The sequence below is a fragment of the Dipodomys spectabilis genome, unplaced genomic scaffold (assembly GCF_019054845.1).
Source record: "Dipodomys spectabilis isolate Male_0828 unplaced genomic scaffold, ASM1905484v1 ptg000107l, whole genome shotgun sequence".
Classification (NCBI taxonomy): domain Eukaryota; kingdom Metazoa; phylum Chordata; class Mammalia; order Rodentia; family Heteromyidae; genus Dipodomys; species Dipodomys spectabilis.
Genome location: NW_024870784.1, coordinates 1,051,155 through 1,072,266, shown reverse-complemented (window position 1 = coordinate 1,072,266; position 21,112 = coordinate 1,051,155). Strand labels below are relative to the sequence as shown.

Genomic DNA, 21,112 nt, shown 5'->3' with positions numbered 1-21,112 from the left:
AGATTTTTAGAGGATTTTTAGAGGGGAAAGTAACCTTTGCTCCGACCTATAAGTATGACTTGTTTTCTGATGACTATGACACCAGTGAGAAATGCCGCACCCCTGCGTGGACAGACCGAGTCCTCTGGAGAAGGAGGAAGTGGCCTTTTGATAGATCAGGTTAGAAATGGGCTTTTATTTTATATAGATGAATTAGTGAGAATGTTATGAGGAAACACAGAATGAAATAATTTCCTAAGAAAGTTTATCTAGAACAATATAGAAAATTCAAATATAGAAGACACTCTATAAACATTAATTTTTAAGTCTCTTTTAAGTGACATAATTTCATATAAAAAGAAGCAAGGAAATATTTTTATGAAATTTCTGAGTGCTAATTCAGTTTTTTTAAATAAATAATGCTTATTCAATGTATTTATGGAACACTAGTGAACTATATATGAAACACTTTTAGCGAGAATGTGTCTAATGTTCCTGACTGTTAAAAATGTAGCTGAGCCAGGTGCCAGTGGCTCACACTTGTAATCCTAGCTACTCAGGAGGCTGAGATTTGAGGATTGCAGTTCAAAGCCAGCCAGGGCAGGAAAGTCCGTGAGACCCTTATCTCCAATAAACCACTAGAAAACCAGAAGTGGTGCTGTAGCTCAAGCGGTAGAGCACTCGCCTTGAGCTGAGAGTGCAAGGACAGCGCCCAAGCCCAGAGTTTTAAGCCCCATGACCGACCAAAAAAAAAAAATAATAATAATTATCTGACATTCTAGCCAGCCTAGATAGCAGGAGCTAATGTGAGGAAGGCAGCACCTCCCTGTTCAGTGTGATCTGACTGCTCGTGTTTTCTTTTCTTCTATTATACAGCTGAAGATTTAGATCTTCTAAATGCCAGTTTTCAAGATGAAAGCAAAATCCTTTACACATGGACTCCTGGTACTTTGCTGCACTATGGAAGAGCCGAGCTGAAGACTTCTGACCATAGGTTTAAACAACTTCAATATTTTTAATGGCCTCTGAAGTTTGTTTGAAATACACCCTTTTTGAAACATTTCTAATACATTTATCTATCTTTATACTTTAAGGCCTGTTATTGCCCTGATTGATATAGATATATTTGAAGTTGAAGCTGAAGAGAGACAAAATATTTATAAAGAAGTAATTGCAGTTCAGGGTCCACCAGATGGTACAGTATTGGTCTCCATCAAAAGTTCTTTACAAGAAAATAATTTTTTTGATGATGCTTTGATTGATGAACTTCTGCGTCAATTTGCAAATTTTGGTGAAGTAATACTTATAAGGTGAGTAAAGTATTTATCCACCAGCAGTTCATGATTCATATACAATAGTGTTTCTGTAGTACAAATCACCTAATTTAGTGTTTGAATAATATTTTAGGATTGCTGTCTTTATAAAACCATAAGATGTAAGCCAGGCGCTGGTGGCCCACGCCTGTAATTCTAGCTACTCAGGAGGCTGAGATCTGAGGATAGCAGTTCAAAGCCAGCCCGGGCAGGAAAGTCCATGAGACTCCTATCTCAAATAAACCATCAGAAAACTGGGAGTGGCACTGTGGCTCAAGCAGTAGAGCGCTCACCTTGAGCTGAAGAGCTGAGGGATAGCGCCCAAGCCCAGAGTTCAAGCCCCAGGACTGCAAAAAAAAAAAAAGGTGTTATTCAAAGAGCATAAATTTTGAAACTCAATTCTCTACTTTAAAACTTGAATTATGACACTTTTAGATAAACACTTAAAGATAAACTATATACAAATAAGGGATGGCTTCTGGTGATTCCTGTACAATGGAACATGTAACAAATCCTGTAACGAAGTGAAATGTGACCAATAATTTTATTGTTTTAAGAGCAGATATAAGTAAAGTGAATGTACCTGGTGGCACACACCTGGAAACCCAGCTGGGATCCCAGGATGCTGAGATCCTGAGTTTAAAGGCAGCTTGGGCTACATAGCAAGAACACTGTCTCACATACATACATTCATTCATACATACATACATACATACAGTGGAGTGAATATTTTTTTTTCTCCCTCAGTTTAATTTCCAAACAATACAGATATGATGAATAGTCAGGAATCATCTTTTGATCTTGGCTTCACTTGTTGACTTAACTATCGGCCTTTTGCAGAACTAGATGCCATTTCCCTCATTTTAAAAGTGCTCTCTTCCATATGTATAGCAATTCTGAGAGATTGAATGTGTATGTGTGTTTGAATTCCCATAGAGAAGAAATACTATTGAATTTTTTGTGTTATTTCCTTTTTAAAGTATGTTTTATAGATGTTTTGGTGAGCAAATTTATATACAGGTGTTGTGGAACAGCAAGGAACCTGAAGACATGACTTTTACTTGTAAGCTAGTTAGGAAGTCAACAGAATGGCTTCCTCGGATCTAAGCTACACAGCTCACAAAATTAAGATAGTGTGGTTTCTGTAAAGTAGAAAGCATGCCTAAAACCTCTCAGGTCCTTCTAGAAAAGAAAGGAACAAATGTAGAGCAGATTGTTTTTAGACTGCCTTTAAATCTTTTGACAGTAATTTTTCTTAAACCTTTAAAAAAGGAACAAAACAAAGTGTCTTAAAATGTCAAGACTCTAGCAAGTACACAGTGAAATCTCTCAGGTTTACAGATGACCATAAGCTTTGCCAAGTACAGAAATGCCAGACCATGAAAAGCAGCTGGTGGACTGTATGAGTGGGCAGCAGAGTAGCAGTGTCTTCACGGAAAATGTGAAATATTACACTCAGCTAGAAAGACTCCAAATTGTATATGGGATGCCAGGCTGATACAGAAGACAAACTGTCTTTATAATCCATTGGTTCTTCCTGTTTGAACATTGGAGCCAAAGCTTTTCCCAAAATGTTTGTCACTACTAGGAAAAAGTAGTAGAAAGAAACTAAGGCATTACTCTGATCTACAAACCACAGGTTGTCTTTGTACCTAGAATAGTCTCGTTGTTACACCTGACAAAAGCCAAGTTTGGAGGAGGTGGGGAACAAGGAAAAAACTTTTATAGTCAGCAGCAAGGCTAAATTACCACATTAGAATCTAGAGTGGCTAAAGTCTGTAAACTCCTTGGTATTTAAATAAAAGATTTCCTGGAAATGTAGATGGGCTAAATTCAGATACATATACTAAGAGGAAAGACTAAAAGTGAATGTAGGCAGGAAGAAAACAGTTTTCAAAAGGACTTATATAAATTCGTGGATGTAAGAATAAGAATCCTTTATTAAAATTAGAAATGTGAACCAGGAGCTGTCATCTCATGCTTGTAAATCTAGCGATTCAGAAGACAGAGATCCAAAGCCAGCTAAGGCAGAACTGGGAATCCTACTACAGATCAACTAGCAAAAAGCAAGGCTAGAGGTGTGGCTAAAATGGTAGAGTACCAGCTGAGCAAGCAAAGCACAAGGTCCTGAGGTCAAATTGTAGATACAGGGGGAAAAAAATCTTAGAAATGTATAAGGAGCACTTTCCAAATTACGGATAGGATCCATGATATTAGCCTTGTCCTAGGACTATGACCATTTGATGAGTCCAAATTAGAAACTTAATCCCTAAAATCCCAGCCTGTGCACCAAATATGTTACCAGAAAATTTAGGGCAGCTAAACAATCTCAATTCTTGAATTTGGCAGGAGGATTTAGGTAAGACCTAATCATAAGTAAAGGTGATAAAATAGTTTATTATAAGAAAAATAGGACAGAAAAAGAGAATGTGACATATAGATGTCATGTGGAAGACAGTAGCTTAATGCTATGCTGTCTTGTCCACCTCCTTTTTATACAAATTGGCCTCGATGGGCTTCCTTTTCATTTCCTATAAGGTTGTGACACCAAATTTTATCTTTATTCTTTAAAATTTTTTACTTTTAGGGCTGGGAAGATGGCAGTGGTAGAGCACTTGCCTTGCATGCATGAGGCCCTGGGTTTGATTCCTAAGCACCACATAAACAAAAACCCGGAAGTGGCACTGTGGCTCAAGTGGTGAGTGCTAGCCTTGAGATGAAGAGCTGAGGGACAGTGCCCAGACACAGACTTCAGGCCCTATGGCCAACCAAAAAAAAATTTTTTTTTTTAATCTTATAAAGTTATCTTTAAGTGGCCAGGAGCTGGTGGTTCATGCCTGTAATCCTAGCTACTCAGGAGGCTGAGATCTGAAGATCAGGGTTCAAACCCAGCCCTGGCAAGAAAGTCATGAGAATCTTAGTCTCCAATTAACCACCAGAAAACCAGAAGTGGCACTGTGGCTCAAGTGGTAGAGCTCTCGCCTTGAGCTAAAGAGCTCAAGGGCAGCACTCAGGCACAGAGTTCAAGCCCCATGACTGACCAAAAAATAAAAAAGGTATAGAGGGTTATAATTCAACATGTCAGTATATAAGTATAATGTATATTGATCAGTGTCACCGATTCCATCAATCTCTCCAGTTCTTCCAACCCTGGCCCCCTCCCCTCAGGTTCCACATTCACATATGTACGTTGAATACTATGACAGAAAAGGCAGTTCTAAGAGGAAAGTTTATAGCTATCAGTACCTAAAGCAACAAACTAGATCGCAAGCTAATACCCCAACAATGTACTCCTAGCTCTTAGAAAAATAAGAACAAGCCAAAGGATTAGTTCAGAAATAAATGAACTAGAGACTTTGAAACCTGTGCAAAGGGGGGTGGGGGGAGATTGGGTGGGGGAGGGAGGCTGGGAAGGGATGTGAAGGGTAAACAAAGGAGGAGGCTGCAATGCTTGATAAGAAATGTACTCATTATCTTGCCCATTTAATTGTAACCCCTCTGTACAGTATGTTCACAAGAAATTAAAAAAAATAAAACAAATTTAAAAAAACCTGTGCAAAAAATGAACAAAACAAAAAATCCATTCTTTCAAAAGATAAAACAAAGCTATTATGCCGTTAGCCTTTCTGACCAAAAGTAGAAGATAAATTACTCAAAATTAGGAATGAAAAAGAGGATATTATAACAAATACAAGTGAAATCCAGAACATGTATTATAAGGGAATGCTTTGCAAACCTTTTACTCTTAACAAACTGGAAAGTCTGGCGGAAATGGATGTGTTTGTAGATAACCTTAAAGTGCCAAAATTGAGTCAGGTAACAAGTAATAAAATTGAAATATCAATTTTTAAAAATCTCCCAATCCTGATAGATTCACAGCAGAATTCTATTAAGACCTTTAAAGAAAAACACCAATACTCAAACTTTTCTATTTTTTCCTCATTATTTTGTCATTATTTTTTTTTAATCCCTGTCCCCATTTGTTGTTAGGCAGTTTTTGGTTTATCAGCTTATTCTGCCCTAGTCCATAAATGCAGAAACTACCTGCTCCTATCATTTTTCTTTCTGTTGTAGCTACTTGCCCCCATCTTGTTACTACTAGCAAAGTGTGTTTAACTTGCCATAGGCCATGAATTCCCTGACCATCTTGCTATCACTTCTCCATTCTTTTGTCCTTGCCCAGCATGTCCTTCTATGTCCCTGTCCCTTTTGTAGCCCTGTGTCCCCATTTTCTTATCAGATTTTGGCTTATCAGCTTATGCCATCTTTAAAGGTGCAAAGATGGCAATTCCCTGCCAGGTTTTCTACTAGCCCTTGTATCAAAACCATGAAGACTTTGGTACCACTGTCAAAGAACATGACATTTGGAGTAGTAGAGACTAATATAGGCTAATATCAGCCATTTTTGGTGTGTGTGTATGTATGTGTGTGTGTATGTGTGTGTCTCAGACAGAGGCAGAGAGACCCAAGAACATGTTTTTCTCTGTAGAGTATGTATTGTGTATCTTCGGTAGTTCAACCTACAATATGTTGCTTTGAATGCAACTGAATATTATTTTATTATTTTATGCATATTACATATCTGTGGCCATCCTCTTCAGAATTTGTTCCAATGTGCTTTTTTTTTTTTTGGTCATGGGGCTTGAACTCTAGGCCTGGGCGCTGTCCTTCAGCTCAAGGCAAGCTCTCTACCACTTGAGCCACAGCGCTACTTTTGGTTTTCTGGTGGTTTATTGGAAATAAGAGTCTCACAGACTTTGCTGGGAGGGCTGGCTTTGAACCGTGATCCTTAGATTTCAGCCTCCTGAGTAGCTAGGATTACAGGTGTGAGCTACCAGCGCCTGGCCCAATGTTGTTTTATTTTTGTCTCTATTTCCTGTGGAGGTTTTTTATTTCAGAAATACAAGTTTAGAGTCAAAGCAAAGACCACTGAAGACCCTGGAGAGTAAAAACATATCAGTGAATAAAGACAAGGACCTCAACCTTGTTCTTTCATTTTCATTGACACTCCATACCATGTGTTTTGCTCAAAGGAAGTGTGCTTCAGGGAAATCATGAGGCAATGGAAATGCATGGAACTTGATTGTGGAGTCAGGAGGCTTGGCTCCTAGCCCTAGAGCTTACTGTCCTATAAGGACATGTTGAACAGGGTTGTTCTCCCTGGCTATTTTGTTAAATGTAACAGTTAAAAGATACAGGAGTAGTGCTGTTTGTAGATAACTTCCATAACAAACAGAATAGCACCCTCTCCTGGTTATATCAGCCCTACGGCTGGCCTCCATCTTCTGTTCCACTGCCTGGCCTCTGTGAGGCCATAGGCATTGGACAAATTATGTCTATGGGGTTAATAATGGTGTTGTGTATTGCTTTTTTCTTTCCTAAAGATTTGTAGAAGATAAAATGTGGGTTACCTTTTTGGAAGGAAGCTCTGCCTTAAGTGTTCTAAGCCTAAATGGCAAAGAGGTAAGGAAGACTTGTTGATTCTAAGCCATTCAGAAACTGTTTGAAGATTATATATTATATACATGCCTCAAGATTATCTAAATGTGTTTTCAGTTAGGGGAGATAAAAGGCTTTATAATAAAGGTTATTCCATTTTTTAAAAATTCAGACCAGTTTTATGATTACCTAGGGGTAGTTTAGTCCTCCCCAGAGATTAATATCATACAAACAGAAAAGAAATAGTTATTTTATCATTATAGTTTATGATATGAGATGTTTTAAGTGTTGAATTAAGGATAGATATTCTGGCTTATCTATATAAAAAACTTTCTATTGAATAAAGAAAATGGTTTTTTAAAAAAAAACAAGGAAAGAGGTTGCTCTTCATTCCTAGGAATTTATTTTGTTGGCTTGTTTCTTGGTACCAAATTATCTTTTCCAAGCATATAATAATTCCACTGAGGCATTTGAGAAGTTTGGGGGGAATGTATAATTCTTTTTTCATTTTTAAGTTTAATTATGTAAGTTATGGGGTTTGAACTCGGCCTAGGTACTCAGGTCCCTGAGCTCTTTTGCTCAAAGCTAGCAATCTACCACTTTTTTTTTCCAGTTTACTTTATTGTTTTATTGGGGTGTTTTTGTTTTTGTTTTTTGTTGGTTGTGGGACTCGAACTCTGGGCTTGAGCGCTGTCCCTGTTCTCTTCAGCTCAAGGCGAGCACTCTGCCACTTGAGCCACAGCACCACTTCCGGGTTTCTGGTGACTTAGTGGAAATAAGAGTCTCATGGCCTTTCCTGCCTGGGGATGGCTTTGAACTGTGATCCTCAGATCAGCCTCCTGAGTAGCTAGGATTACAGGTGTGTGAACCACCGGCGCCCAGCTTTTATTGTTGTTTTAGAGGTGATATACAGGGGAGGTTGCCTTTACATACATCTGGGAATAAGTACATTTCCTTTCACATAGTGTCATCTGTTCCCTCATTCTCTCCCATTTCCTCGCTCCCATCTCCACCCATGAGTTCACTTTCATCAATGCCCTGTGCAACCAGTACACTCCACTGCTGTACTTTTTCACCCTTTCATTTTAGAAGTTTTTTGTTTTTTGTAATGGAATCATTGATGGCCTGGAATAGTTTACTTCTATGAAGTGCTGTATCTATCATTTTTCTGAGTCTATTTTTTTCCAAACTCTTTTAGACAGTGTTTCTAATTTCTAAGTATATGCTCCATTATAGAATACAGTCATTAAAATTGGATACCTGTTGCCAAATTGCTCTTTAGAAATGTTTTATTATATCATTCCTATCTTAAGGTTTTGATTACGAATTGATTCTCTTTTTTTTTTTATTTTATTTGTAGATCTTATATTCTACTTTACTAGTGGTCTGTTTCTCTAGTTTATTGTTTATTTTTCAGTTTTTTGTTGTTCTTAATGTTTGTCAGTGCTGGGGATCAAATCCTCGGGCCTGCGTATTCTAGGCAGATGTTCTATCATTGAGCAGATCCCCAGCCCCAGCCTATTTTCACACTAGGGTATTCATCCTATGAAATTCCTCTTATGCTATGGTATTAATTCTATCTCATGAAATCTTTCCCCAATTTGTCTTATAACTCTACTGTGTTTTAACTTTATGAAGATAACTAAACTTTCAATTTAATTCTAGTCTTTCTCTCCTAGCATTTCTTCATCTCATCATGATGTAAATATTAAAGAACCCCTCTCAACTTGACATTCTTTGACAACTTTCTTTTCTCCCGAAAGTGTCCCTTTTTGTCTTACCTTGATAATTTTCTTTGTTTTGTTTTTCCCCTTTTCTACTCTGTCCATCACCCTCAAATCTAGTCACTTATGCTACACTCTTAGGAAGAGATCCCTCTTGGCTCCCTTAAAAGGCTTTTAAAACTCTTTAACAGTATTTTTGTGGAAAGTAGAAAATAATGTTTAATCAGTCCTTTCAAGAAATACATACTTCTAAGCCTCTAGTACTAGTGCCTTTGCTAATATCATTACTTCAGCCCTAAGTCTGAGGGTCAATAACAGTTCTTTCCCCTCTGAAGATAATATGGAAAGGTATATAGCATAAGAAGTACAGAGAGAAGATGAAAAACTCTCTGAACTTTTCATTACTACCATCCCAGTTTCTTCTTTATAGGTGACTCTGATCTGATCTCTGCCAAGTAAGTGTTACTAAACAATTTGCATCTTAAATAGGTATATGGTAATGTGAGCTTAAAGATGATTATTAGTACTCTGGTGAAAATAAGAGTTTTCTTAACTTTAAGAAGTACTAAATGGCTTGCAAAACATGTCTAAATTGTAAAACCAAATCGATTTTATACGTTGTTTAGTTTAGCTGTTTATACCATTGCATAGTATAGCATACAAAAATAGCTTTCATGTTGATGAATTTAATTTTATATCTCTTTTGTCCCATTAGTTATTGAATCGGATTGTAACCATTACTTTAAAAAGTCCAGACTGGATAAAAAATTTGGAGGAAGAAATGAGCTTAGAGAAAATTAGTGTCACATTGCCTACATCAACAAGCTCTACTCTACTCGGTGAAGATGCAGAGGTTGCAGCAGATTTTGACATGGAAGGTTTGCTTGTTTAATCTACTTATTTTTGTAGTACTAGAGTTGTTTCCTTCATATCACTAAGGTCTTATCATAAAGTTTACCTTTCTCTTCTTGAGATATATGTATCAGTATTAAGACTTATTTTGCTTATATTTAAGACTTTGTAATGTATCTGCCATTCATATGTTAGTAACAGCAGAAATTAGATCATAATAATTACTACAAAAGATACGTTTCAGCCGGGTGCTGGTGGCTCACGCCTGTAATCCTAGCTACTCAGGAGGCTGAGATCTGAGGATTGCGGTTCAAAGCCAGCCTGGGCAGGAGAGATTGTGAGACTCCTATCTCCAATAAACCACCAGAAAACCGGAAGTGGCACTGTAGCTCAAGTGGTAGAGCGCTCGCCTTGAGCTGCAGAGCTGAGGGACAGCGCCCAGGCCCAGAGTTCAAGCCCCATGACCAACAAAAAAAAATATATATATATATGTTTCAAAGTAATTTAAAAAGGCTCAGTGTGTTGTTTCAAGATGCATTTTACTCTGGGCTGGGAAGGTGGCACAGTGGTAGAATGCTTACCTTGCATGCATAAAGCCCTGGGTTCGATCCCTTAGCACCACATAAGCAGAAAGTGGTGTAGAGCGCTAGCCTTGAGCTGAAGAGCTGTGGGACAGTGCCCAAGCCCAGAGTTCAGGCCCCACGACCTACCAAAAAAAAAAAATAGAAGATGCATTGTACTTAAAAACAGATAGGTTGAATTGTAATTCCTTCGTGCAACTACTTAAAGATAATAAAAATATAATTTAAAAAAAGAAAGCTTGAGTGTGGAGAGGAACATATATATAGATATTTGAAGCTGGATTCATCTATAAAAATTAACCATTTGAAGCTTACAAATTTGTATAGATTATTAAATATCCTAGTTTCCTAAACATGATTTTAAAATGTATTTGTTTTCTAATGCAATATGCTATACCTAAGTGGCTGGGCATATTAAATGGTAGAGTGTATGTTTAAGCATGTATCCTGGGTTCAATCCCCAGCAGTCCTCTAAAAATGTATACCTTAGTTTATAAAATGACAGATTCTCACATTGTGATGGCCCATTTAGGTAGTTAGCACATATAAGAGGTAAACATCTTACAAGGTTTTCTCCAGTTTTCACATTCTTTAGTCACATAACATGTGTAGTACCTCTTATGTGCCATGTACATACCAAGTACTGGAAATTGAATAGTTGTGGCCCTTGCCCTTCTGTAACTCACAGTGTATTGGGAATTATACATAATAATATAAATAAACTATAATAAAGTGACATTGAAGTGAAAGTGGAAGATGCTATGGTAGCTCATGGAAGAGTTGAGCAAATTTCAGTTTCAAAGGAATTGAAATGTAGTTAAAAACCTGAAGAGTAAGGGAGAATTGAATTAAAGAGGGCAGAGAGGAATGACTGGGAGAAAGCATGTATATGAGTATTAGAGGAAGAAAGATGTACATTGATTATGCAAGTGTATTTGGGAGGGAGGTTAAGATGCAATTGTAGGATGGAAAACAGTTCTTTTTAACCTATTGGATTTAAGATGTCTGTGGGGTCAGTTGATCCAGATGTCATGTATGTCTGATACTCAGAAGAAAAGAGTCTTGATTCACAAGGTAGGTATAAGCATTTTTTTTTTTGGACAATAGAATCATGTAGAGACCAGAGAAATTAAATGAATATGGAGAAATAGAGTTCAAGGATAGACAGAAGAAGAAAGTACCATGAGAAAGAAACAATTAGAAATGTCCTTGCGCCAAGAGAAATTTGTGGCATAAATAAATCAAGGAAAGTCCAGTCTTAAATACCATTTCCTTCATGGGGAACTAGAAATATTTTAAATCTCCATTTCTCCCAACTTTCTCCTGTTATACCAAAATAAACCATTGCAAATTTTTCAAAAAAAAAAAAAAATCAAGGAAAGAAGGAAAAAAAGTATAACCAAGAAGTAGTCTGTGATATCTTGTAGTTAGAGAAATGAGGAGAGGAGAGAACAGAAACCTGTCTTTCTGATTTAGTAATAGAGGAAAGCTGTTGGTGACCTTTCTAAGACTAATTTCAGCTGTGTGATAAAGTCATGTGATATCTCTCCAATTTCAGTGTTGTGATAACAAACACTTGGTGTTTATGGATGGAAGGTGGAGAAATGGAGAGTGTCAACAGACAGCTCTCTAAGCAAGTTGGATAAGATTGGGGGGAGTGGGGGTTGGGGGGAGTCACTCCTAAGAGACTGGGAATCCAGAGATGGTTGTTTTTAAGTGGGAAAAGCCAGAGAATGCTCAGTGTGGATGGGGAAGTCCTGGGAGAAGAGAGAAAGCTTATAATATTGAGGAAGGTCAGGGCAGAATTATAGCATAGTCACTGAAAAAAGTAGAGTGGGCCCATTTGTTCTAGCTACCTAGTGCTGAACATGTGATTCACTGCAGCTGAGAAGCAGATTTTTGAGAAAGTTCTCTTCACAGTGGTTTAAATACTGAAGTCTGCAGAAGTAAATAGGGCAATGTAGGATTTCATGAGAGCTGAGAAGCTTCATAAATCTCCTGAAGAGAAGTATGAGAGAGAATCAACCAGGAAATCATGGAATTGCAAAAAGAAACCAAAAACCATAAATTAAATGTGACTGTGACCATCAGGACTGTGGTTTTGTTCAGCGTCATATAAGCAGGCAAAAATACAGTGAAGCAAAGATTCAGTAGTGGGATTGGTGGTGGGTAGGATTTTATCAAGCAGCAGAGGTGGAAGAAACATGAATTAAGGAAATGACTGAATGCAGAACTGTAAAGCCTGAGACCAAAAGAAAGAAAAATTAAATAGGGTTGAAATGGGAAGGATCAAGTCCTGGGTTTCATTAAAGGCTAAAGGAAAATGAGTAAACTCATGGAAGAAAACTTTCAAGGATACAGATTGAAGTTCTCCAGTTTAGTATCTTGAAGAACAGTTGCCAGTAAGGACCAAACCAAAGCCATTAGGTTATTGAACAGGTTGTCTATGTGGACTTCAATGTTACACAGAAAGAAGGCAAGACATATTCACCTCATATTCTCTACTTGGTCCTAATAAATGGTTTACAGGTACTAGAAGGATAGAGTTTGGAAATTTCTGTGACAAGAAGCACAGAGAATACAGTATGAACTCCTAGTGGTATAGCTTTGAAGAAAGAAAAGTTGTTGAAGGGGTGGAAGATTAATGTTCTGGAATTGGAATCTGATTGCAAAGGGCTTCTGACCCTAGCCCGAGGCAGTAAGTAGCAAGGAAAGAAACCTCGGGAGATAATCAGTATTCAGTTAAAGCCAGAAAAGTCTGTGTTGGGTGAGGAATATAAAGGAGAGACTCCTGGCTAACGGTGTGTGGCTGGCCAAGAACTTGTTTACCATAAGCCAGACATGGATAGAGCACAACTTGACAGGTTTAGAGGGAGAAGAGTGATCAGCTTGAGTGCACTACCTACCCAAAAAATAGTGAAAGACCTTGTAATCAAGCTAGCTCAGAGCCAAGTTGCTCTGGTGTTACATAGCTTTTTATTTTCTGTTTTATACTTACAAATCTCATGCATGCCTACATTTTATCCATGTGAGTTAGCAGTGTCCTTATGTTTGATTTGTGTATTTTAACATTTTAAATCCGAAAGTGAAAAAGAAAATTCCAAACTGTAACCTTGCCTTTCCTTAGGTGATGTCGATGACTACAGTGCCGAAGTGGAGGAGCTTCTTCCTCAGCACCTGCAGCCATCCTCAAGTTCTGGTCTTGGCACTTCTCCAAGCTCTTCACCAAGGACCAGTCCCTGCCAGTCACCTACAATTCCAGAGGGTCTTGTGCCTTCCCTTCCAGTCAGACCCAGTCGGGCACCATCAAGAACTCCTGGGCCCCCAAGTTCCCAGAGTACGTGTTTTCCTCAGAAGTTCTCTGTGTAATTTTTTCTGGCCAGTGTGTTTATTTTAGAGACTCTTCGTTGTTTAAGTTTTGTCCCATATGCTGAGAGTCCTGCACACAAAAGAGAAGAATTTGTAGATAATATACTCTGAGTAAACAGAAACTCATTGTCATTGATGCCACTAGATGAAAACAGTTCTCAATCTGTTTTCTAAATGGTTAGAGCTGTCTGTATCTTAAAATTGGTGATTTTCTGTTATATGGTTATAATCCATAACTATTTGAATTTTTCTTTACTGACCAGCACACTACACATGGTTTAAGTCAAACAGTACTTTGTTCCTTCTTAATAGGGCCAGTAAGTTAGATTTCAGCATTTGGGCCTAAGTAAGAAATCCACATATAGGTAGCATCATTATGATTATGGTACCAAAGTATAGTTTAATAGTAGGCTGTTTAGTTCTTCGCACTGAAAATAGATGCCATTTCTCATGTACAAACTTTTGAAGTTAGTAAAGTGGAACATGTATTGTACATATATATGAAGTACATTCCAAACAACCAGCACCCACTTGGAGCCTCATCTTTCCTACTATACTTCTTTAGGTTCTCCTGTTGACACTCAACCAGTAACTCAACTGCAGCAGAAAGATTCTTCCCAGACTTTAGAGCCCAAGAGGCCACCTCCACCCCGCCCAGTTGCTCCTCCTTCACGTCCCGCACCCCCACAGAGACCACCACCGCCTTCAGGTAACCATCCACTGTCCATATCTGCTAGATTTAGAATTCTCCATTTTATTTAAAAATAAAAATACTTTAAAATGTTTTCATATCATTTTGACTACTTCAGCTTTTCTCAAAAGACATGATAGGTCTCAACAGCACCAGTAAAGTATGTTTACCAAATAGATTAATTTTTACAGACCTGTCTTCTTACCAGTGCACAAGAATAGTTTGTTTGGTTGTGCTAATTTGATGTAGTTAAACCTAGTTTGATGTACCAACTTGTACATTTACCAACTGGTAAAACTAGGTTTAATTTTTCGAATCCTCATTTCTAGCTTCATAAAATCATTAAAAATTTGCTAATTGCTATAAAATTTATTAGAAAAGTACACACTTCTCCCACTGTTTAATATAAAATTGTATATATTGAGATGTTTGTTTTGAAATATAGTATTGTTTCTTCAGTTATTAAGATTATATGCATCAACTTTCTATGTTACTACTCATAATTCCTAATGATATTTGACAGTATGAATAATATAGATCTTGACATTTTACTTCTTCATTTAATGTCATTTCCTTTCTGCTGCATATTTTCTTATGAACTATAAGGGTCTAGGAGTCCTGCACCTGCTAGAAAAGAATTTGGAGGTAACCATTTTCATTTGCTATCATGTGTGAATGCTGACTCATGAATGTTTTGGAGTTTAATCCCTATAACCTAGAAGCACTTAAGGTTTGTTAGATAAAAGCCAAGAGGAATAACATGTATGCATTAAATTAAGAATAGCTCCAAGCTTCTCTTGCATTGCTGTTAAGTACAAGATTAGTGCTCAGCTGGATACCCATGGCTCACACCTGTAATCTCAGCTACTCGGGAGGCTATGATCTGAGGTTTATAATTTGAAGCCAGCCTGCACAGGAAAGTCTGGACAAGCTTATCTCCAATAAACTTTCAAAAAAAAGTTGGAAGGGCTCAAGTAACTAGTAGAGAGCACTAGCCTTTGCAAACAAAAAGCTCAAAACAGTGCCCAGGCCCTGCCTGAGTATTCAAGCCCTGGGACAGCCATGGACACACACACACACACACACACACACACACACACACACACACACACACACACACACACACACACACACACACACACACACACACACACACACACACACACACACACACACACACACACACACACACACACACACACACACACACACACACACACACACACACACACACCTGAAATTATCTGTCAACTTTAAATATATGTGGAACTTTGCTTCCAAATGTAGTCAATTGAGTATAAAGAATTAATTCCCAAATGTCATGTTCATTAATTCCCAAATGTCATGTTCATTTCAAAGAGGGTTCTGGTGCAATAGATACTGAACATTTCCCAAGTATTTGATTAGTGATGTCCTAGTACAATCCTTTTCCAGTGGAAAAAGTTTGTGGGTTAACAAGCTTTCCTAGAAATACAATTTAAACTCAGAGTAATTATTTAAGATGTAGTTGTTATTTCCATTTAGTATAACATTACTAAATCCTTCCTCATTTGTTTATGTAAGAACTATATGATTTTTCTTTATTTCAATGAGGAAATTTTTATTCACAAATGCAGTCAATTTGTTTAAGGTATGGTTTGATTGATACAAAAACTTAGCTCAGTTGGAAGAGTGGGTATATTTGATAAGTTGATTCAGTCTAGTTTCTGAGAATTAGAACTGCAAACCCAGTGTTAATATTACTGAGATCCACTGTCCATTCAAAGTTGGTCTGTTTTTATTCTAGCTGCCTTATGATATTTCTAGTCAGTTCAAGTTCATTTATTACAGAACAACTTCTCTTATGTGGAGATTTTGACAACTTTGTATAAATTATTTCAGCAGGCCAGCTTCCATAAAGAACTATTGGATGGTAATTTTTCCATTGACCTACAAAAACATTTATTTTTCTAATTTCAGACTCTTTCATTTGTGTTTTCATGATAAAATGATTCTCATCATCTGCTTCTACAACTTGTAGAAAAATGTACCTCACTAGCATCCCAGAAGCTTTTAGAAATCTCTTAATTTAAAAAAAAAAAAAAAAAATGCTTCTCTGCCAGGCACTGGTGGCTCACGCCTATATAATCCTAGCTACTCAAGAGGCTGAGATCCAAGGATCTTGGTTCAAAGCCAGTCTGGACAGAAAAGCCCGGGAGACACTTATCTCCAATAAAGTTCTCAAGAAAGTGGCACTGTGGCTCATGTGGTAGAGGACTAGCCTTGAGCAAAAAAAAGCTCAGGGACAGTGACTAGGCCCAGAGTTTTAGCCCCAGGACTAGCAAAAGAAAAATTAAAAAAGCTTCTCTTCAGAACTCTTTTGTAGACAGCTGTTTTCAACATATTTTATTCAATAAGCAATATTTCCTCTAAGATAGTGAGCTTGAGAAAAATCATGATACTACACTTAAAGTTTAAAAATATGTATATAGACCAAAAACTAATAGACCTACACAATCTTACAGAAATTTAAAATCAGATTGAAACTTCATTAATTATTCATTTTGACTTAAATAATGGGGCTTGTGTCAGTGATTTAACTATAGATAGAAGGAATGAGCTCAGAAGACAAAGGCTTTCATTAACAAATATTTAAGTTCCCAGTGGATAGTAATTTCGGGTACAGAAAAAAAGTACTCAACCCATTCCTACTCTTTGACTTGGAGAAAAGGAGGACTTAGGTTCAAACTCAACATCTAATGTCACTTTGGCTTGCATTGATTATCTTCAAAGAGATTTAAAGCAATAAAAGAGCCTCTGTACAAAAGTAATTGTGCCTGCCTTTCATCCTATGCTGTGGGCTCTGAACAATATACAGCTTTTGTTCTTTCTCTAAAAAGGTATTGGAACCCCTCCCAGTCCTGGGGTAGCTAGGAGAGAGATGGAAGGTAACAAGATTTTTGCATTCTAGAAAGAGTTCTCTCATTCTATAATGTTGGACCTCGTCAGTGTTTAGTATACTAAAACTTCTGGTAGTAACCTTCTCCTCCTCTTCATGTATACCTTGTTTTTAACTTTCATTCTTTGTTGTTTGTATATCCACTTAACTTCCCTGAGATTCCTGTTGTTTCGACTCTTGTTTCATACATGTTTAATATATACTGAGGCTGTGAAGTTTCTGTTTAAAGAAGAATGTCTTCGAGGTTTTTTTTTTTTTTTTCAGAATAAGTCAAATGTTTTGAAATGTTCTTGACTAAAGTTTTAAAAATTGGTAATTAAAGCCTGGCACCAGTGGCTCACTCAGGAGGCTGAGATCTGAGGATGCCAGTTTCAAGCCTGCCTTTGCAGAAAAGTCCCCATTGAGACTCTTATCTCCAACCACTAAAAAACTGCAAGTGGTACTGTGTCTCAAGTGTGAGAGTGTTGCCATTGAGCACAAAGAGGCTCAGGGACAGCACTCAGGCCCTGAGTTCAAGTGCCACAACTGACCCCCCCCAAAAAAAAATTAGTAATTAAGATTAAATCTATTAAAGTTGAAGAATGTAGTATTTTGTGGGTGATTTTATACATAGGCGTTTCTAGATTAAGTTCCTTTAAAAGTCCTTAAGACTAGAAGCCATTTGTTAATATTAGTTATTAAGAGACTAGTATATTTCATGTAACAATTGTTTGTGAATTTCTTTTCTAAAAGGAAAGTCAAGAAGATAATCCTTGTTTGTCAATTATTTGGTTGTCTCACAAAAGTAATTTTTGTTTCATCCTTCAGCTACATTTCTAATGCATTTGAACCATTTCTTCCATAAGGCAGATAGGTATATGATAATAAGTATACCTGTCTTCTATCTCAATCATAGAATTTTATAGAAGTCCAAAAGATCTCAACAAAAGATACTTTATCTGCAAGGATGCATAGACAATGAAGCCCTAAAATAGTGCTACTAATATCTACTTACAAAACTTAGAAACACACACAGACTGTGGCTCCTGAGCCGCTTGTCTGAGTAGCACCAGCTACTGTGGTCACGTCTTGTAACTGTTCACACAGTTGACCATGTTGTCAAGGTTCATAGATAGACACCGTGTCCCTGTGTGTCCCTGTGAGTAAGGTGCCAGCTTAAGGGCTGCACTTGTCTCCCATAATATGGTGTCTCTAATACTAGTTTTTTTTCTGTTTTGGAATATTTTACTCAGGACAATTAATACCCTTCATTCTTATCTAATGCTAATTACTCCAACCCATGCCCTCATTTTTAGTGTAATAAAATAAAACAGTCAAATGATGGTATGTAATGTTTTATTGTTACTTGTGAATAATTTTTTTTTCTTCCTACTTCAAAGCACCCAAAAGCCCTGGAACTACACGGAAAGATACCATAGGTAAAATGTAGTTATTTACCTTGAAAACTGGACCACCAAATAGACAATTGGACTAGAAATATATGGTTCTTGTTTTATTATTTTTTTTAGCACTTAAATATTTGTCTTTGTTCCAGGACGCAATCAGCCCTCGCCTCAAGCAGGACTTGCAGGCCCAGGTCCTGCTGTATATGGGGCAGCCCGGCCGGTAGGTAGCACTGATGGGGCAAGGACTATAGACTGTGTTCTAGGTCTGAATTTGCAGCTAGTGAATCTGTTACTTTGTTGTTGTTGGGTTTTTTTGGATCTGGTCATGGGGCCTGAACTCTGGGCCTGGGCACTGTCCCTCAGCTCTTCAGCTCAAGGCTAGCGCTCTACCACTTGAGCCACAGCGCCACTTCCGGCTTTTTTCTTTTTGCTTATGTGGTGCTGAGAAATCAAACCCAGGGCCTCTGGCATGCAAGGCAAGCGCGCTACCATTGAGCCACCTTTCCAGCCCTGAATCTGTTACTTTGGAGAAATTATAAGACCCTTCCTAGCCTAATTTTCCTAAACTCTAAAATGAGAGAACTGACAATACATAAGATTCCTTTTAATTCCTTATGTCTGTAGAATATATATGAAGATCTCTATGGCCCAGTCTATTTATTTTAAAAAGGAGAAATTGCCATATACTAACTCCAATACTACCACACTTCCCATAGAACTATTTTCCACTATTTCATTTAATAGTGAAACCGGGGGAGGAAAGTCAGCGTTTTTATGAGGCTAAAAGTTCCTATTTTGCTTAAAATAAGTATCATTTAGAATCCTAGTTTCCTATGAAAATAGAAAAGATTGGGGCTGGGAAGGTGGCTCAATGGTAGAGTGCTTGCCTTGTATGCATGAGGCTCTGGGTTCGATTCCTTAGCACCACATAAACAGAAAAAGCCAGAAGTGGTGCTGTGGCTCAAGCAGTAGATCACTTGCCTTGAGCTGAAGAGCTGAGGGACAGCGCCCAAGCCTAGAGTTCAAGTCCACGACCGGCAAAAAAAAGAAAATAGAAAAGATTTTCACCAAAATGTCCCCTAATGTGTTTAATTTGGAATATTGAGTTAGTTATTTAGGGGTTTTACTTACAATTAAAAAAAAATCATATGGTGTCATTTTTCTGAAGTTTTAGTTCAGTATCTCCTATCTTCTCACATACTTTAACTACCTATCTCTTCATGAAGGCATTGCACATGGTCAACAGCTTCAGCCCTGAATACAGCTAGTTAGACAATAGGATAATAGAATGTCTGAGGTGTGGTAGCTCAAGCCAATAATCCTAACTACTTGTGTGGGAAAGATTAAGAGATTCCAGTTTGAGGCCAGTTGGGTAAAAAATGGGCAAGATTCCATCTCAGCTGCGTGCAGTGGTCTGGATTGTAGCCCAGGCTGGTCCTGGGCATAAAGCAAAACACCAAATAGTGAACGTGTAATGCACCGTTTTCTCATGCCTGTAATAACTAGCTAGTCAGGAGACTGAGATCTGAGAATCATGGTTTGAAGCCAAGCTTTCCACAAAGAAAGCTGGAAATGGATGTGTGACTCAAGTGATAGAGCACTAATAGTCTTGAACAAAAGAGCTCAGGAAGAGCATCTAGGCTCTGAATTCAAGTTCCAGGACTGGCACACATAAATACACACAAAAATAATCAATACAAAAAGGGGGACTCAAGTGGTAAAGTGCCTACTTAGCAAACACAAAGCCTGAATTCAATCCTCATTACCACCAATAATAATATTATCTGCAGAATAATTGGAAGATAAAATAAAACTGCCTAAACATTGTTTAATATTGCCTGGTACATAGTCAATAGTCAAAATAAAAAGGAAGATTTTAAAACTTACTGTTCTGTGGCTACTAATAAAACAATTAAATGAAAATCTTAGTGAAATGACAATTAAAGTGCAAGATGGAAAATAACACCAAAGAGGAGATTAAGTGAGATGTAGAAGCAAATCACGGAATCTTACCTGCTGAAAATAAATAAATGTCTCATGTGTTGTATTTCTCACCCATAGATAATTCCGCCCAGGGCTGGAGTGATCAGTGCCCCTCAGAGCCAGGCTCGGGCATCTGCTGGAAGACTGACTCCTGAAAACCAAAGCAAAGCAACAGACGTATCAAAAGGTAGATACTCTATTAGAAATACCACTTGTGTTCTGTTTGTTTGTTTCCTTTCACTTTGGTTTTGTTTTCCCTTCTACCGTCTCCCAACTTCCCTACCTCTTCCAATAGGGACAGACTTTCTTCTTTATGCTACTAAAAACTAGGTATTTGTTGGGTAGAATAAAAAACAACTGAAATGTCATCAAACTTTTCACTGAAGGAAAAAAAAAAAACCAATGGTTTTCTCAAGCACAGCTAATGTGTGACTGTTACTGGTGTTATTTAGGTTCAGCTGTTCTTCCAGAACCACTGAGGCCACAGGCTGCTTCTCCGCTGCAGCCTTCTCTGCCTCCACCTACTCAAAAGTTGCAGGAACCTCTTGTTCCCATGGCAGCACCTATGCCTCAGTCTGGCCCCCAGCTAAATTTGGAAACCCCACCACAGCCCCCACCTCGGAGCAGGTCATCCCATAGCTTGCCTTCAGAATCTTCGCCACAGCTGCAAGTAAGTCTTACTACTAAACAAGATATTATCTTTGATACATATGGTTTGGGACTTTAAACACTTGCCATAATTCTTAGCATTTAGTGCATAATAAGTGAGTGCTTTGGCTATTTGGGGGACGTTAGGAATTTATTTCTAACATGTTACTTACATAAAAAAATTTCTGATCCTCCATCAAAGTTCTTTCC

At 37.8% G+C, this 21,112-nt stretch overlaps 1 protein-coding gene across 9 annotated transcripts in view; it reads left to right on the top strand.

Annotated features, from left to right (window-relative positions):
- Synj1 (synaptojanin 1) overlaps positions 1-21,112 on the top strand; it is an 88,510-nt gene that overhangs the window by 57,516 nt on the left and 9,882 nt on the right. For 3 of the 9 annotated variants that reach the window (XM_042687196.1, XM_042687188.1, XM_042687194.1), the window contains exons 18-30: positions 3-159; positions 856-973; positions 1,074-1,289; positions 6,677-6,755; positions 9,171-9,333; positions 13,016-13,225; positions 13,823-13,966; positions 14,555-14,593; positions 16,828-16,875; positions 18,266-18,304; positions 18,421-18,491; positions 20,333-20,441; positions 20,707-20,924. In XM_042687196.1, the coding sequence (XP_042543130.1) occupies positions 3-159; positions 856-973; positions 1,074-1,289; positions 6,677-6,755; positions 9,171-9,333; positions 13,016-13,225; positions 13,823-13,966; positions 14,555-14,593; positions 16,828-16,875; positions 18,266-18,304; positions 18,421-18,491; positions 20,333-20,441; positions 20,707-20,924 (1,611 nt within the window). The remainder of the gene's footprint in view (positions 1-2; positions 160-855; positions 974-1,073; positions 1,290-6,676; positions 6,756-9,170; positions 9,334-13,015; positions 13,226-13,822; positions 13,967-14,554; positions 14,594-16,827; positions 16,876-18,265; positions 18,305-18,420; positions 18,492-20,332; positions 20,442-20,706; positions 20,925-21,112) is intronic. The other 6 variants (XM_042687189.1, XM_042687191.1, XM_042687190.1 and 3 more) reach the window with 6 other exon arrangements.